At 39.2% G+C, this 18,501-nt stretch overlaps 1 protein-coding gene across 9 annotated transcripts in view; it reads left to right on the top strand.

The window, feature by feature from the left end:
* ULK4 (unc-51 like kinase 4) overlaps nucleotides 1-18,501 on the top strand; it is a 166,765-nt gene that overhangs the window by 7,651 nt on the left and 140,613 nt on the right. For 7 of the 9 annotated variants that reach the window (XR_003709203.2, XM_028751072.2, XM_028751069.2 and 4 more), the window contains 10 exons: nucleotides 17-112; nucleotides 538-659; nucleotides 1,665-1,734; nucleotides 1,840-1,945; nucleotides 3,234-3,338; nucleotides 4,800-4,860; nucleotides 6,507-6,688; nucleotides 8,419-8,465; nucleotides 11,487-11,565; nucleotides 14,224-14,331. Coding sequence is in view for 8 of the 9 variants with exons in the window: in XM_028751072.2 (XP_028606905.2) it covers nucleotides 17-112; nucleotides 538-659; nucleotides 1,665-1,734; nucleotides 1,840-1,945; nucleotides 3,234-3,338; nucleotides 4,800-4,860; nucleotides 6,507-6,688; nucleotides 8,419-8,465; nucleotides 11,487-11,565; nucleotides 14,224-14,331 (976 nt within the window). In the remaining variant the exon portion in view is untranslated. The remainder of the gene's footprint in view (nucleotides 1-16; nucleotides 113-537; nucleotides 660-1,664; nucleotides 1,735-1,839; nucleotides 1,946-3,233; nucleotides 3,339-4,799; nucleotides 4,861-6,506; nucleotides 6,689-8,418; nucleotides 8,466-11,486; nucleotides 11,566-14,223; nucleotides 14,332-18,501) is intronic. The other 2 variants (XM_028751073.2, XM_077916423.1) reach the window with 2 other exon arrangements.

Genomic DNA, 18,501 nt, shown 5'->3' with positions numbered 1-18,501 from the left:
TGTATTTTATTTAAAGATTGACTTGGGCCAAGCTGTTGCAACATCCTTTCTGGAAAGATGCTTTTATCCAAATTCCCAGTGACACAATCTCCACCCAAGAAACAAGCTCCAGGTACAGTAGACTCAGTTTAAAATTAAATTGAAATTTTGAATTCTGTTGCTTAACAAACTTATTGTGAGAAGGATGTATGCATGAGGCTAAAGATTTCTGACAAAGTGGGTTCTGTCTCTTGAATGCTTTTGCCACAACATTTCTAGTTTTTAAGATGTCACAAGATTCCCTCTTTTTGCTGCAACAGAACAATATGGCTTCACCCTTGGCTATAGCCCTGCTTTTAGAGAGCTGCTGTCCTGCAGTGTAGCTGATATCCTTGGACAAGAAGAGTGGAACATAAATGAATTAAATAAAAAATTGCTTGTCTGTATATAAATAAGTAAAAAGATAATTTTGCAGTTGTTTAAGGATCTGACTGGAATAAAATGCAGAGAAATTTGCATTGCCTGCAAAGTACATTTCATTGTCAATTGTTTGAACAGCAGGAAAAAAGCTGAACTGCTTGAACCTGGAGAGTCTGAGATTCAATTAGAGAATAAAAGCCTCCCAGAAATAATGTTGCCAAGAACAGAAAACAATCAACTTAACAGATCTTTCAAGCTGGGTAAGATTGCACCTTTGTTTTATGTATTGGTTCAGGAATTGGGAACTGTTTTGGTTTCTTGAGCCAGATTCTTACCAAAATAGGCCTCATGGGCAAATTTGATGGCCACTTACCTGCTAGTCACTATTATGATAACACATGATTGACAGGTGTGTTGTCCTGCCCACCTGTTACAATCCCTTGTGCAGGGTCCTGTCGGGACCTGGGGAACCACTGCAGAAGTGGCTTGTTAGCCCTATTGCTTGGCACTTCCCAAAGCAGCAAACGTGGGGCTAGCAAAGAGATTCTTTTTCCATCTTTATGGGGCATGGGGACAAGGAAGCTGGTATTCTATAGGCATCCACTGTGTGCAAGAGAGGTCCATCTCACCGCTGATCTAAAAAGTAGGTTTCTTCCTCCTGCGTTTCACAGATCAGCTGAGAAAAAGGCTTTTTCTCTCACACAGAGTAACTTGAATAGCAGTTATTTATGTCAGTGCAGGTTCATGGAGGGCTGGTGGAAAGCGTGGGGGCAAGGAGAAAATGAACAAAGGGCTAAGAAGAGGGGGTGCAGTGTGAGAGATTCAAAAGCACCTGCAAGGAAATTACATTTGTTAGTCCTGATTGAGCAATTGGCAGGTGGATGTTGGTTAATGAAAACAGCTTTGGGGGCGACCATGTACAGTCGTACCTTGGATCCCAAACGCTTTGCAAGTCAAACGTTTTGGCTCCCGAACGCCGCAAACCCGGAAGTGAATGTTCCTGTTTGCGAATGTTCTTTGGAACCCAAACATCCAACGTGGCTTCCACGGCTTCTGATTGGCTGCAGGATTTTCCTGCAGCCATTTGGAAGCCGCGCCTTGGGTTGTGAACATTTTGAAAATTGAGCGGACTTCTGGAACGGATTTCGTTCGACTTCCGAGGTTCCACTGTAATGTAAAACAGAGAACTAAAATGCATGCTTGAAACATTACAATTGTATACATAGTTCATGCTGGTAAATAGTTACAATATTTTCTTTGTCAAGAAAATCCAGAAGAACTACGCCCTAAAAGTGCTGTTGATGGTGAATCAAATGAATCTATATTTCTACTCAGGTATGAAGACAGCACAACACTTTTAAATGAAGTTGTAGAAAATAATTCAGATAATTTGCATTTAAGTATTCAGTTTTGTATAAACATGTATATATTGTCTTTCAGTTCTCGTCCCACCCCTAGAACTACCACCACAGTGGAAATAAACAATGCTGCTGCTGTTCTAGCTACAAATTCTGCACACACAGTACCTCCAAGTCCTTCAGCAAAGGTGAGTGTAGTTTGAAGGAAACTGAAGCAAGAGACTGAATTCTATATGACTGCTATAGAAAAACAGAAGAGGAAGAGCTGTCAAATCACAACTAGGAAAAAAATGCATTACTGAAGCCAAGGATGGTGATAAAATAATTGACAGTGTCAGAAGAGGCACACAGATTGAGAAGAGTGAGGATGATGATGAGGCCCTTATATTTAACTAGAAAACAGCAATTGGTAATTTCTGTTAAAACTAGTTTTGGTGGAATAAATTAAACAGAAACTAGTGATGGAGATTATCAGAGAGCTGAAGGCAAAGAAGCAGTAGTACAGCCCAATCTTAGTCCTTTGTACAGAAGGAAATAAGGGGCTTATTTCTAACTATAAATGTTTAGGATTCTGTAATGGATGCACTAGGTGAGTTCTTGTCACCTTGTCCCAGCTCCTGCCAACCTAGCAGTTCGAAAGCATACCATCGCGAGTAGATAAATACCTCCCTGTAGCAGGAAGGTAAATGGTGTTTCCGTGCACTCTGGCCTCCATCAAGGTGTTCCATTGCACCAGAAGCGGTTTAGTCATGCTGGCCACATGACCTGAAAAGCTGTCTGTGGACAAACACTGGCTTAGCCTGAAAGCAGAGATGAGTGCTGCACCCCATAGTCTAATTCGACAGGACTTAACCTTCCAGGGGTCCTTTACATTTTTTACTTTTAGTATAAAAGTTGCATCATCAATAAGCTTTAAAGTAGAAGCATGATGGGATGGTAGCATGAAGAAAACAGGAAGTTTATTTGTACCAGCCTGAAAACTATGTTATATGATGAAGAAGAGAGAATGTAAAAAAGAGAAGAATGAGGGGTTACAAAACAGAAGGTGGTGGAGTAAAGTGTGGAAAAAATGGAGCTGTTGAATGAAACAAGCATGAATACAGAAGGATCAGAATATATTTACAGTGGAATATATCTGAGTGATTTTTTTTTACATAATGAGCAAATTATTGCATAAGATTATGATAGTGTTCTTGTACATCAGGAAATGGTGAGAAAAATTTCAGCTGTTTAATTGATAGGTCCTAATGTACTTTTCTAGATAATGGGATTAATGACTTTCACACATATCTCAAGAATCAATATTGTCACTCCAGGAAACCAATGAATTAATTCTACTACCTGCGTTAATATCTTGTGGAGTTGACAAGGAAGCCTTCTGGTGCCTTTTAATAATAAATGCAGGAGTTGCACAATGTTTGCTGTGTTTAAAATGTATGTCATTGTAAATACTACTACTATTTGCTTATATTCTAGGATAAAAACATATGCTGCAGCCAGCAGGATATAGAGTCCAAAGTGAAAGAGCTTATCTTCTTGGAGTCTGACCTTATTGTCACCCCCGTAATTGATAATCCAAAGGTACTACTTGAATTTACCATACATTACTTTTCAAAGAATGTGTTCAGGAATTTATAGTGTTTTTTTGTTTTCCGTTGCACTAGCTCAGTCGGTAGAGAATGAGACTCTTAATATCAGGGTTGTGAATTGAACCCCATGTTGGGCAAAAGGTTTCTGCATTGCAGGGGGTTGGACTAGATGACCCTCTTGGCCCCTTCCAAATCTACAATTTTATGGTTCTACAGGGATTAATCTTCAACTATTTTACTCCCACCTAGTGGCCATACCTGCTTCCTGCAGGCTTACACTAAATTGTTATGCTAAGCAAATGGACAATTTTTGTATCAGTTGATAGCACTCACATTAATGCAAGCCTCCACACCAGCAGTCACAAACCTTTTTTGCACAATTGGAATTTTGAGAAGGTGTTGAGGGCAACCAGTCACAACACAGCTACTTTTGGTATAACACAAAATGGCTGCCACCACCAAAAGAACAGAAAAAGAAGATAGACAGGAACATAAAATGGTTCAAATATGGAAAAACATACTCATTTTATTTTTGTTAACAAGATACGTTTGAAAAACCTTCTTTTCCATTTACTGTTAAGTTTTGGTGGTTGTCTGTTGCTGCTGTGGATTAGAGCTAGAAAATAAAAGATAACTGAATAAGTCAAAGCACCTAGAATCAAGAATGATGTTTTCGTTTGTGGTAATTAGGTTTTAAAATAGCCTTGGGCAAAATGACAAGTTCAGATATATTGGATCAGATATGGCATTGCATATTCACAAAAGGTCTAGCTAAAACGATCTGTCAAAACGTAGGTGAGAATCATTACAATATATAAGTGGTATTGACTCTAGATAGCTTGTTAAGAATACTGTATACCAAAAAAAAGCCACAGATCAGTGCTGGAGGTAAACTCAAAATATGGGCCTCCCTGAAAATTAACTTGTTTTGGAAAAAGTTAACCATACATTGTTCACATTAACTGTATTATCTAGGTTATACCCACTGTGGAGAACCTAATTAAATCTGGCACAGGTCCTAGTTTGGCCTATGAGACCATTCTCCGGAAATCAATCCCACCCGTTACCATATATGACGTCAGGTGTGGGGCAGGTATGGATTTGGCTACAAAGGAATAATTGAGAACTTCATGTTTTCTCCCAGTTGTTCTTTGCCTGTGGGGTTCCCTGTCAGTGCCATTGAGCTATTAACACCAACAGGGAACTCCACTGGAATTGGCTTCACTGAGGAGTTTCTCCATTTTGAGGAAGTGTTTTGGAAATCAGTCTGCTTCCTTTTGTAGCTTGTTCAGTGACTTCCTACTGGTCATAAAGTTTGTGTATTTATAGCTGAAATATTGGCAGCTCATTGTTTATTATGGTAGAAAGTGTTTTATTTGAGGAGAGGTGCATAGTGTACCCTTGGTCTATGAGATATTCAGAATTGCCTCAAGTCAAACATTTGTTTTCTCAGATAGTGAAGCAACCACCAGTGAGATTTGACGTGAAAACTTTACACGTACCAGCACATTCAGGTACAGTTTGCTAAAGTAATTATAGGCAACTTGCCATTTACAAGAGAATATTATTCTTTAATACTCAAAAATGTCTTAGCATTCATTTAACACTGTTGTTCTCATGTCTGTGTGTTTTGCATCTACTCCCAACTCTCACAAATGTTGATATATAGGATGCATGCCCAAGCAAGAAGGGACAGCTGCTATAATTAATTGTCATTTTAAATTATATTGAACATAGTTTTGAGATCACAGCTGTATGTGTCATTGCAGACCATGTTTGGCATGCTGTATTTTTGGCTCACAAGGAACAGTGTAACAGGACCAGAGTAATAATCCAATTCAATATAAGCTAGCAAAAAAGTAGTTTTTTCACAATGTACTGTATTTTTACGTCTATAAGACACCCCCATGTATAAGACGCCCCCTATTTTGGGGGACTCCGGTTTAAGAAAATGGGGGGCAATCTATCCGTGTATAAGAAGCCCCCAAATTTTGGATATTATTTTTTAGGGAAAAACCCCTAGTCTTATACATGGAAAAATACAGTAATTTTATATATGCCTAGGTAGAAGGAAGCTCTATTGAGTTTTGTTGGACTTATTTCTGTTTCTAATACAATTGCAACCTAAGTCACTTACACCTCTATTTTATGCTTTACTCAAATGATTATGGGTCAGGTGACCTTGTCACACTGTGGTGTGTCCTGCGTGATATATTTATACCTAAAGCACAGTCTAAACACATTTATAGGGTAGATTCTTACTGACCATCACTAAGTTTTATAAAACAGTGATGCTGCTCCAGTAGCGATTGCAGCATGCTTTTAGTACTATATTAAGCTGCTGTTTATAGAAACAAAAGATCACTATCAGCATACTACCTTTCTTCCCGAGGAGCACTTCCTTACGTACTATTTAGAAGCATTGTCAAGATTTTCTGCTATGTGGATTTGAGCCAAAGTTTTGGGGATCTTGTGACAAGTCAGATCCTTTCTTTGTTTTGCTTCCTGCCTAAAGGCAAGTCTGGAATAATAATATATATTCTTTTTGTTGTTTCTTTATTTTGCATACCACCCTTCATCTGAAGATCACCCGGGGTGTGTGTGTGTGCTTCACAACGTAAAAATACAAAACAAGAACACAAAATACGTTACAGAAAACAGAAACAAACCAATAACCCCCTCTACCACAAACACATTTAAAAGGCCGTAAATGGTCTAATCAACCAAAGCCCTGATTCTTGAGAAACATTGTCATCTGGCTCCCAAAAAGATGTATGAAGGAGCCAGGCAGACTTCCCTGGGGAGAGCATTCCACAGATGGGGCGCCATTGCAGAAAAGGCCTATTCTTGTGTTGCCACCTTTCTGAACTCTCATGAAGAAAGACCTCAGATGATCACAGGGTGTAGGTTGGTTCATTTGAGGAAAAGCGGTATTGTGGTTCTGAGCTGTTTAAGGCTTTGTAGGTCAAAACCAGCACTCTGAATTTGGCCCAGAAACTAACTGGCTGCCTGTACAGTCGGGCCAGGACATACATTGTATGTTCACAACAAGCTTTTTCGGGGGTTCAAGTAGGTAGAAAGAACTATACTATGTTTCAGTATTGGGTCTTGGAAATTATATTCATAACAAGTGCTCTTAAAACATTATTTTTCTTTCCAGCTGAGAAATTGTTGATGCTAAAAGAAGACGACTGGAACGACTTCTTACACCAAGTATGTCAGCTGACTGACTCCCCAGAGAAGAGCACAGGGGCAGCCAGAGTTAAACTGAATTTACTTTGCTACCTCTGCACTGTTGTTGGCAATAAGGAAGTAGCCACTAAGTTAATCAGCACACAGCTGGTAAGTAACACTGCTAGAGCCCACAAGTTGACATGCCAGCAAATATGGCAAAAGTCCGCTACCTTTTGCTAGGGTTCATTTCACTGGTATTTTAAGAAACTAAAGCTGCAATCGTATGTACACATACCCATGAATGAGCCCCACTGAACACAGTGAAACTTACTTTTGATTAAAAATGCCAAAGACTGTAGTGTAAGAATAATTAGTGCATAACAAGAATGAAGAACATTAACGTTCTAATCGTTGTTGTTGTTTAGTCGTGTCTGACTCTCTGTGGCCCCATGGACCAGAGCACGCCAGACACTCCTGTCTTCCACTGCCTCCCGCAGTTTGGTCAAACTCATGCTGGTAGCTTCGAGAACACTGCCCAACCACCTCGTCTTCTGTCATCCCCTTCTCCTTGTGTCCTCAATCTTTCCCAACATCAGGGTCTTTTCCAGGGAGTCTTCTCTTCTCATGAGGTGGCCAAAGTATTGGAGCCTCAGCTTCAGGATCTGTCCTTCCAGTGAGCACTCAGGGCTGATTTCCTTCAGAATGGAGAGGTTTGATCTTCTTGCAGTCCATGGGACTCTGAAGAGTCTTTTCCAGCACCATAATTCAAAAGCGTCTAATCATACTTCTGGATAAAGCATTGTATACATTGATTGTGTGCAGGCTGCCAAATGACATTGATTATATGGGATGGATAGGTTGAACAAGGATTAGAAATACTAAAATACTTTATGCTGTTCTGCATTAATTTTTTTTAAAGCATGAGCACAATCAGGACTGTGTGCCTTTCTAGTGCACACATGGAGCTCTTGGTATGTTGTGATATGGCTGATTTCATCAATTTGGCTATATTTGGATAATCATTCAAGGTCATTTTGCGAAACTGTGTATGAGCATCATCACTGTGCGTTCCTAGATCCTGACTTAAGTACGAGGTAAGGGGTGTAGGTTGGATGTGGGTGGCGCTATGGTCTGAAAAATTTAAAAGCCCAAACAAAGCTGAAAACCTGGTACGAGAAAAAGGCCAGAGTAAGAACTTTTGAACCCGATAGTGAAGTGTTGCTGTTGAGACCAACCAAAGGAAATAAAATGCAACTAGCATGGGAGGGACCGTACAAAATCGTGTCCAAAATGAGTGATGTAAATTAAGTAATCCAACAAGGGGAAGAAGGGCGTAAGGTGGTTCATGTGAACATGTTAAAGCCTTATCTTAGACCAGAAGGGAAGTCTGTGAGTTGGGCTAGTCTGGTGGGAGAGAGTGAGAGAATTTGTTAAGCGGGGTCAGTCAAACAGTTGAGATAATCAGTCAGAAGGTATTAGGAAGGTATAGGCTGGTAAAGAAACTAAAGTTAAGATACTGACAGGAATATTATCTGAGAAACCATAAACTTGTTAACGTTTGTAAAATAAACTTGTTTCTTTTGGTTCACTTTTAACAACTGACTGGACTCAAGTGTTTTACCAGAGAGTAACTGGTTGGTGGCGCAGGGATCAATAGACCGTTAAACGTCTGGGGACCCTGTGTGATCGCCACACTAACCTTCTGCAATACATACAACAACAAAGGTGCAATAGAAAATTGAGTCCCATAACAAATAAAAACCAGTCATTTTTTGCCAGGACTTTGCGCTCTGTAGGTAAAACTATTAACCCTAAATATGCTATGCTTTTTAGTGGTGAACTAAATCACAGTGATTAATTTTGTACTTTTTTGTGTGTCTGTTTATTTTAAAATCTAGTTCCCTGTGCTACTACAACAGTTGCGGATAGCTCCAAACTGGGACATGTAAGTGACAACTAGCATGTGTCTATGTATCTTCAAAAATTGGCCACAAACCTGCCTCTGCTGAGTTCATGCAGGAGAACAAACCACACACCGTGCAAAGGATCAAGGAAAGGCATATACATTTCCTTCATTCTGGTCTCTCAATAGGTTAGGCTTGCTACCAAAGCAAGGACTGCCACCAACACTGTCATACAAGAACCTGGGCCTTGGCTCCTGCATGTGGTCAGTTATTGTCTAGAGCAGAAATAGTATCTTCCATGACACAATCTAGCAGTGGTAGGCTGATTGTTGATTGAGAAGAGTCCAGGAAGGGCCCATTTACTTACAGTGGGTTAACAAACGAATATGTGTAGGCTGGTTTACAGTGGCCTTACTTGACAGGCTCTCTGAATCGCTCTTCGTATCTCTATTTAACTTTGTGGTAAGTTTCCCAGTCCCCAGCTGGAGACAGTTGCCTGATAGTTTTCCTCTCTCAGCACTGTCTTTGAATACAAAAGGCAGGGTTGTGTCTGCTTTTTGTGGTTCTTCAGAATTTTAGAAGGCTGTGTGTATACCTTGACAGTTAGTACTTTGCAAGTGTTTACTATGAAAGAGAAACTTGTAAAGCTTATTTAAAGCAAAACAGTTCAACTAACACATATCTAATTGAAATTAGTGAAGATTACGGCAGCAGTGCTTTCTGAAATGCACTCTCTGTAGTATATTATTACTATTATTTTGTTATTTATATGCCAAACATTTGACTGGGTTGCCCCAGCCACTCTGGATGGCTTCCAACAAATTAAAACATCAAACATTAAAAACTTCCCTATACAGGGCTGCCTTCAGATGTCTTCTAAAAGTCAGATAGTTTTTCATTTCCTTGACATCTGACAGGAGGGCATTCCACAGGGCAGGTACAACTACCAAGGAGATCCTCTGCCTGGTTCCCTGTCACCTCACATCTTGCAATGAGGCAACTGCCAGAAGGCCCTCAGAGCTGGACCTCAGTGTCCGGGCTGAACGATGGGGGTGGAAGTAATTCAGTTTTACTAGCAAACTAGAGGTTAAACTAACCCTTTTCCAGCCCCGGGAGAAGAGCAGGGAGCATTTGTGCGACACACGTACACACTGCAGCCAACACACTAACGTGTTGTGAAACACAGTGTGGAAAGCTCTGATTTTAAAGAGTCAAGGATTGTTTGACTTGCTAATCTTCATTATTTAATTTTAAATGTCTAAATAACAGGAAAGGAGATATGCTATATTTGTTCATTAAAGTACTTAAAATACTGTTGGGGTTTACATTATATATGTCTCTCTCTATATTTATATATATCTATATTCTATCTATCATGCTTGAGAGTGACAGGAATGGTGGTGTGACTGGAGGCCAGCGCTCATAGAGCCACTTTCCTGGTAACACTCTTCCTGCCTGCACTGACCGTTAGAATTGTTAGAATTGGGACAGAGAGAAATAAAACTGGAAGTAATTCAGAAGAGACCAAAGGAAGCACTTCTTCGTGCTACATGTTTGTAGAATTCACCACAAAATGTGGTGCTAGCACACAACTGCAACAGAATACATGGGGTAACTTTTGCTAGGCTGTACAATTTCGGACTGCAGGCAAAGGAATGCTTGTGCTTCCAGATATGTTAAGAGAAACCTGCCAGCAGCTGCAACATGAACAAGCTCTAGCTCAAAGTCTGATGCTGGCATAATTTTGTAATGTTATGTAACTTCTCATTCTTAGTGGGAAGCAATAAGGAGGGCTAGAGGCAGGGTTTTGGAGAGGGGAAGAAACTCTTACCCCAAAAGAATCATTCAGCTATGCCCACCTGCCAGATACAAGGGCTGTTATTTATTGAATAATTTCTACAAAATAATTGTTGATTGAAACAGATTTATTTTCCCAAATTTGTTAAATACCGGTATGTTTATGTGGAAAGAGAATATTAGAATATATTGAAATCTGATAGTAATGTTCTTGAATGTGCATTGAAATTCCTGTCTGCTGCATAGCCTTCTCTATTCACTGTTCATTCTCCTTTCCCGGCTGCTTTTCTGTAATTTTATAAAACAGAGTAAGTGAACCTCAAGTGTTCTATCATAATGCCCTCTGCTGGCTACTTTTGCAAATAGCTGTATTGCATTACTCTTCTCACCCCCACTCCACAAGTAAGATCCTTGTACAGTGGTGCCTCGCAAGACGAAATTAATTCGTTCTGCGAGTTTTTTCGTCTTGCGAATTTTTCGTCTTGCGAAGCACGGTTTCGGAGAAGTTTTGGAAAAGCTTCAAAAATCACCAAAGTCTTCAAAAACCTCAAAAAAGGCTACCACACCGCGTGCTATGAGTTGCTCCTCGAAGTCAAGTCGCAACTGTATTAACGGTGTTAAGAAAAAGGAAACAAACTTGCAAGACGTTTTCGTCTTGCGAAGCAAGCCCATAGGGAAATTCGTCTTGCGAAGCAACTCAAAAACCCAAAAACCCTTTCGTCTTGCGAGTTTTTCGTCTTGCGAGGCATTCGTCTTGCGAGGTACCACTGTATATCCCCATCACCACTGTGAGTGAAAAATAAGTTGGACATTTTTAAACGGGAAAATAGAAGCAAGGCAGATAGTTAGATGGCTTTTCTGTATTCACACATGTATGCACTTAATGAAGCACATATTACTTTCTGTAAATTATTCCCTTTTTTGTGTTAAGATGCAGGCGGCAGATTTGCATAGCAAAACCTATCTGCAACCAGCCTTCTTGGTTAGCATTTTCCCAACATTCATTCCATTTTTCATCTGAAAGAATTAAATGCAATGCTTAGTCTTCCCAGGCTTAAAAATTTTCCTGTGCTTAAAAGTTTTTGTGGTAATTCTATCAGTTTAAAGCAATTCAGTGCTAAGGAGGCTTATATTTAAGCTTAATTTAATTTAATTTAATTGTGATGACTAACTTATATTACATTTTATGTAAGTTGAGCATTTTCATAGTTTAGCATTTTCAGATTTGTGGCTTTCATAAAGTTAATAAATGCATTTAATTACAGACGTGCCAAAGCAGCTCGAGTGATTGGTTTACTGGCATTGCATACAACTGAGCTTAAAGAGACTGTTCCCGTTATAGAGGTAATATTCCTTGCTAATACAATTATTGGAGTTTTCAAAAGCAATGTTTGGGCATTTTATTGCCTTGGTTTATGAGTTGCAAAAGTTACTGGTACCTATGCGTTTCATAGTTTGTTCCATTAAGGCATACTACTTCCTCTGCTCACTCTACAAACAGACCTTTGGAGGAAGGTGGCAAGGCTGCAACCTGGTCTACACTTAGCACATTTGTGATTGTAGTTTGTATTAAACTGTTTTTACTGTTGCATTTTACATTGTTATGACGTGCCCTGGGACAGATAGATAAAATCTTTATTTGCGTCAGCCACAAGCCATAGCAAAGGAATCAAATGCAATAAAATATGCAATAAAATACAGATATAGCTAGATGGTTGGCTATACAAAATTTACAACCATACAAGAGTTAATAACTGTCCTTGACCACAACTAAAACATATGAACGAGTGGTCTTTCTTTACTAGGCATTAAACAGATTAGTCAGGTAGTAGAGCTAATTCTAATTGCCCCAGCTAAAATTTCTGCCATGTTTGCTTCACCTGGTAATCTTGGTCTGCAAGAAGGAAGAACACTGTAGCAGTGGATGAAGAACCTGGTATGGATGATAGAAGAGGGGTAATAATAGCCCTGAGACTTCATGGTGAAGGATGGGTAATAAATCAGTAACAATAGCAATAATTGTAATTTGTGGGGTTTGATCAGATTTGTTTTGTGATTAATAATCAGTTACAAAATGTCCTAAGAAAATCTTAGTATTTGGGGATCTTTTAGTTTTGGCCTTGGTTAAACCATCTGAAATTAACTTTTGAATATGAATATTATGCTTCTCTCATTTCTAGAGTTGGCAAAGGTACTGAGATACAGAACTGAACATTTTAATGTTCCAAGGAAGAGATTGAAAACTGAATGAAATAGTTTAGAATATTATTTCTTTTCTAAGTTATTCACAATTAAAATCTTATAAGGGTTGATAGCCACATCAACAATAAACTTGATGGCTTGGATAAAATTCATTTCTGGGATTTGTGAAAGCTGTGTGCCGACAGCAGAAGAGGGGATGGAAAGAGGATGGGCCATGGGTATATGTCACAAGGGTCTAATGTTTCTCTCATGATCTCTATTCAGTAATTTTAAAGGTATTCAACAGAAACCTCCACTAGAGGTCACTTGGATATTAAAATTAAATACAATGGTGGTAGAGGGAATCCTATTTTTAATTTGAGGACTCAATGTACACTAGGCAGGGATGCCTATTAAACAATATAATTATGTTTTTACTATATAGTAGATGGTGTTCTAGTCACTCAAGAGTATTTTGGTTGAAATAATTGGCCATTTCCCAAATAACGTTGTAGCATTTTACAATTGGGATTGCATTTGGCCTGTATTTAAGTGATTTAAAAAATAAACTGGTCCCGATTACCTACAACCTTAGCACGTGCCTTTTACCCACAGTGAGGTGTAGTCAAATTTGCACTCTCTCACCCCGTGCCTTCTGTGTGATTATAAGAGAGTTCTTGAATCTGCCTTCCTTCAAACCATTCCATATTTAGTCTGTAATAGGTTGGCTTTTTTCTTTTCTTTTTTTAAAAAACCAGTTCATGTTCCAAACTGTTCTTCAATTAGTTTCTTATTATGAGTAAACAATAATTTCATACTGTCATAAGTTTTAATGTTTTTGAAAATCTAACATTCCAGCCTTGGTTGGTTTATAAAGTATATGAGCTATGACTTCAGATCTTTCCCTTTTTCATCTGAAACACAGAACCATTTTGCCATTCTTTGAAATTTGTGTGAAAACAGAGGAAATTTTAATAAAAAAAATAATATGAGAGCATTCATTTCAAAAATAGAAATTCTACCCAGACAGAGAATTCACATTTTTAAATAATAAAGTTAGATTCACTGGGTAATATACAATATTGAGAGGAGGGTATATACAGTGATAATAAATTAGGGTTACCATATTTTTTTAGGAGAATTCTAAAGTAGTCATAAGAAATTATGCAACCTTAAGAGGATGCACAGAGTTTAATATCCAGCAATCATTCTAAAGGTCTCTTATGTCAAATTTATAAAAATCTTATTGACTTGGATATAGTAGGGGAGCAGCTGGTTCTTTACATGTCTTTGACTGAACAGATATGACCAGTGTTTTTTTCCCCTTAAAAAAATGTTTAGGGGTACTCTCATTTTGACTCCTGAAAATCACCGGGAAAGAAAATGAAGCTGGCATCGGAGGTGATAACAATGAAACTGACCAATCACCGTGCTAGATTCCACCTCCTACTTTACATATTTAACACTCGCTTCCGTCTGAGACTCAGGAAACACTGTGACAGGAAATGAGGCCGCCATCAGGGGTAGCAATGGAACTGACAATTCACAGTGCTAGAGAAGAAACTAAAAATTTTATTTTTTTTAGTTTCTTCTCCCGTTAGATTCACAAAATGTTTAGGGGTATGCGTTCTCTTGTGTCCCCCCCAAGAAAAAAGCACTGGCTGTGACAATCTGCGCCTCTGCAGAAAGGCATTCAGAAACTACCAGAGAAAATTTATTTTGCCTTCTGTAGCCTTTACTTTCCTTCTTGTAAAGTTGCATAGTTATCATGCTTTCCCCTGCTGTATCCCATTTGTGCTAATAACGTATTCATTGTTCCAGGCAGTCACACTCTTAACAGAACTGATCAGAGAAAATTTCAGGAACAGCAAACTGAAACAGTGCCTTTTACCTACCCTTGGAGAACTGCTTTATCTTGTGGCCAACCAGGTAAATTAAACAGTTGTATAAAAATATCTTACATTTGCAAAAGTAAACAAACAAGCGAGCAGCTGGAAATAAATAGAGATAATAGAACTCTTGGAAGTATAGCTTGTTCTTCAGTTTATAGGAGATAAGCAAAATATGCTAATTTTAAGATACAGACATTTGTGTGGGAGTTGGGTTCTGAGTCATTACGCGCTTGCATGAAATCGTGTATAATCAGAGCATCCTTTGAGAAAGCGTGCAAACACTTTGTTTGGCCAATTCTGCACCTTTTTGTGACACTTGGTCACTTCCAGATTCGGTGTGATGCACGTGTGTGTGGTTGCACACATATCAGACGTGTCTAAAACAATCGCTTCCTTCATTTGCCTGTTTTTAAGTTTGCCTTGCACATCTCAAAAGTTTCATCTTGATGCGTCTTAAAATTAATTTTAACAGCTAGCCTTTTTATAGTGATTTTCAGCACCCTATAAATATGGCAAATACAAAAATAGAGTTAAAAGCCCACATTTTAGAGCAAACAGAGAATGTAGCCTAAATTGTACATGTCCTACTCTTAAAGCACCTATAAATGGGCTTTTAAGCCCATTCTTAAAAGTAGAATTTTTGAATTGTCCTATTAAAAATGCTGTATAGAAAGACTACTGTTCTGACTTTTTAGGCTGTATTCCTTTGAAATGTTACAGGATTTGGTTTCTTAAAGGTTTAAATTACAGGCAACTCCCTATTTATGCGGGGAGTTGCGTTCCAAGGCACTGTGTGTTTTAAGTGAAATCACGTATACAGTGGTACCTTGGGTTAAGTACTTAATTCGTTCCGGAGGTCCATTCTTAACCTGAAACTGTTCTTAACCTGAAGCACCACTTTAGCTGATGGGGCTTCCTTCTGCCACGGCGCTGCCGGAGCACAATTTCTGTTCTTATCCTGAAGCAAAGTTCTTAACCCGAGGTAATATTTCTGGGTTAGCAGAGTCTGTAACCTGAAGCGTATGTAACCTGAGGTATCACTGTATTTGAAACACCATTGAAAAACTTGCAAACATCCTGTTCCACCTCCACCCCATTCCTGTTCCATCCCTTTTTGTGACATTTTCAGGCCCTTTCCAGGTTCAGAATGATGTGTGTGGTCATGCACAAATTGGACATGCCTAAAGCAGTCACTGGGACGCAGGTGACACTGTGGGTTAAACCACAGAGCCTAGGACTTGCCGATCAGAAGGTCGGCAGTTCAAATCCCCGCGACAGGGTAAGCTCCCGTTGCTCGGTCCCGGCTCCTGCCAACCTAGCAGTTCAAAAGCACGTCAAAGTGCAAGTAGATAAATAGGTACCGCTCCGGCGGGAAGGTATACGGCATTTCCTTGTGCTGCTCTGGTTCACCAGAAGCGGCTTAGTCATGCTGGCCACATGACCCGGAAGCTGTACGCCGGCTCCCTCGGCCAATAAAGCGAGATGAGTGCCGCAACCCCAGAGTCGGTCACAACTAGACCTAATGGTCAGGGGTCCCTTTACCTTTACCTTAAAGCAGTCACTGCTTGTAGCCTCTTGTAAGAGAGTCTTATGCCTTTCCCTAAAATTTCCAGAAAGTTACTTCTTATCCTAAAGTGCTGGGGTATACTTGTTACCAGTTTCCAGACAGGAGGTGGTGAAGGAGAGTGGAAATTAGTCACAGTTAATATGGCTAGACCAATTAAATTACTTTATTAATTAATATTCCTTATACAGTACTGCTGTTGAGTTATTCAAAAGTTTTCCTTGAGAGCCAGGACCCATTTGGAAGTATTTACATGGAGTCTTTAAATTATGGTACGAATACAGATTCCTTGTGGTTTGGGTAATTTTTACATTGAACATTGTATTCATATAATAATTAACTTACTAATTTGACTGCCCTTACAGTGCAGTGCTATGCATGTTTACTCAGAAGTAAACTCCACTGTGTTAAATGTGAGCTGGGCAGAGAAGAGACTGGAAAAAAATGAGTGTTTTGTAAGACAAGAAGGACAAAGGTCTTGAGAAAAGAGAGAAGGAACCAAAGACAGTGGGTGCAGTTATCTGTGTGCAAGTGGAGTAGACTTCCTCTTTCTCTCCTTTTCCCCCCTTCAACCCCAAATGTGCCATCAAAATTTATCTTAAGGGTTGGTGACTCCCTCCAGAACAGATATGGGGACACACAAGGGAAAGATAAATCTCATTGCATGAGCAGAGTCCTGTTTGTATGACATTCAATTTCACTAAATTACAGTGAAGTTAAGAAGGATAACAAAATTTACCCCAGGTAACTTTCCTCATCTAGATTCTAGTACAGTACACCTAAGGCCAAATGCTAGCTAGGATGTCATAAATTAGCTGTCTTAGGAAGACATAACCCTGTCATAAAGCTGTTAAGTTTATGTCCAAATGTGGTGGTGGGTCTTAAAATTATTTTGATTCGGTATTCTTGGATTCCCTCCATGTATACATAAGTTGCCTCTCCCTTTTATTTTCTTACATTGTAGAACAAGAGGGACTGTTTATTTATAGAGCCAGATAATAGTTATCAGTAGAGAAGCATGAGTTTTTAGTTCCTGATTATAATATAAATTGTTTTCCCTTAGATGGCTTCAGAATGGAAGTAAAGCCTAAAGAGACGTGGTGTCTGGTTCCCCAGGGGGCATATCTGTTAACTGTCATTTCTAGAAGTTCCTATATTAGTTTTCTAGTCAGTTCCTAAGGTCACTGGCTGAGAGCATTAAGCCTGAATAAAAATGAAGCAGTCATATGAACATAAGATAACTGCATTTACATTTTGAGCATACTTCCATTATGCTCTCAGAACTGAGAGGTTGTTCACCTCTCTAGCTTTGTTTCTATAACTGAAATAAAATACAGTGAAATATAGAAATAGAAAATATTTATCAAACAGTTTGGTTCATCTTTTGTCCAAGCTTTTAAGAGCATAGGAAAAACCATCTAATTATTTGTACAGCAGTTGTGTTAAAGTCCGTAGTCACCTTCACAATCTGTCTAATCCATTATGCAAGTTATGGTCTGTAGATGATCATGAAAGTGTGCTCATTCTTAAAGAGGTATGGCTATGGCATACATATTCCTAAATATGTTTTAGGAAGATCATGTTTTTGGTCTGATTTTTAAATTTTAAATCTATAGAATTACAGTTACAGCAAAAATACATTTGATTCATCTTCTTACAGTATCCAACATGAGCTGCTCACATATTCTGTTGTATTTCAATAAGAATAAAAGGAACCATTTCCCCCCCTGAAATACTTATGTTAAATAGATTCTTCTTTCCCATATTTGTATTGTTTCATTCAGCACCATTAAGTCTCAGATTTTCCACTTCCAGTGGTCTATTGAACGTATTCTGTTTTCTACACCATTGCAATCAATATGTGAGCAGCTCATGCTTTTGATGAAATGTAAGCCTGGTGTAAAATTTATCATGTGACTTTGGTGTGGTCGTTTAGGAACCTAGCACCAAAGTAGGACCAAAATATTTCATTTTTGGCTTCCAGCTGCATATTATAGATGTAAGTCGTTGTAAGTTGTAAGTAGATAGAAGACTGTGAATTAGTTGAGAGACAGATGGAGAAGGTGATATTTACCAGATGGAGGGGGATGCCATTCCTGATAGGAATGACTCCCCCTACTAGACACAGGCAGAGTCTTCAACTTGAAACATCCTCTCCAGAGTGGAGTAGTCATTCCAACCCTGCCTGCTGCAAGGGATGGTTGGGTCTTCATGTCTCTCTCTTTGTGTGGAGAGAACCATTTGCTTGAGTGCTTGTTTTGTGTAGATTTTCCCTTTATCTAGTCCTCACCTTCATCCGGTTTGCTAGATCATCTTTCTGAGTTTTTTCACTGTGCTTTCCTGTTGGCTGCTCCCCCACAAACATCTTCATTTCTACTTCATTCTCTTCATTTTTCTCTCCCCCACCTCTCCCCCGGTTGTCTGGGGAAGGGAAGAGGAGCTTGCATTTACTGCCCTTTTTTGAAAAAGGCAGGAACGTCATTTTGTTTCAACAACTCAGCGTTTCTTCAGGAGGCCCCAACAGCTCCTAGAGAGGTGATCGCTGCACCTGTTTGTCTAGTGGCTTTCATGTTCTCTGTGGTCTCTCCCTGCCTTGATTGGCTGCATTATTGCTGCACCTTCGGGTCCCAGCACCAATTAGGA

The sequence above is a fragment of the Podarcis muralis genome, chromosome 12, assembly GCF_964188315.1.
Source record: "Podarcis muralis chromosome 12, rPodMur119.hap1.1, whole genome shotgun sequence".
NCBI lineage: Eukaryota > Metazoa > Chordata > Lepidosauria > Squamata > Lacertidae > Podarcis > Podarcis muralis.
The sequence above is the reverse complement of the archived record's forward strand: the minus strand, read 5'-3'. Positions and strand labels throughout refer to the sequence as shown.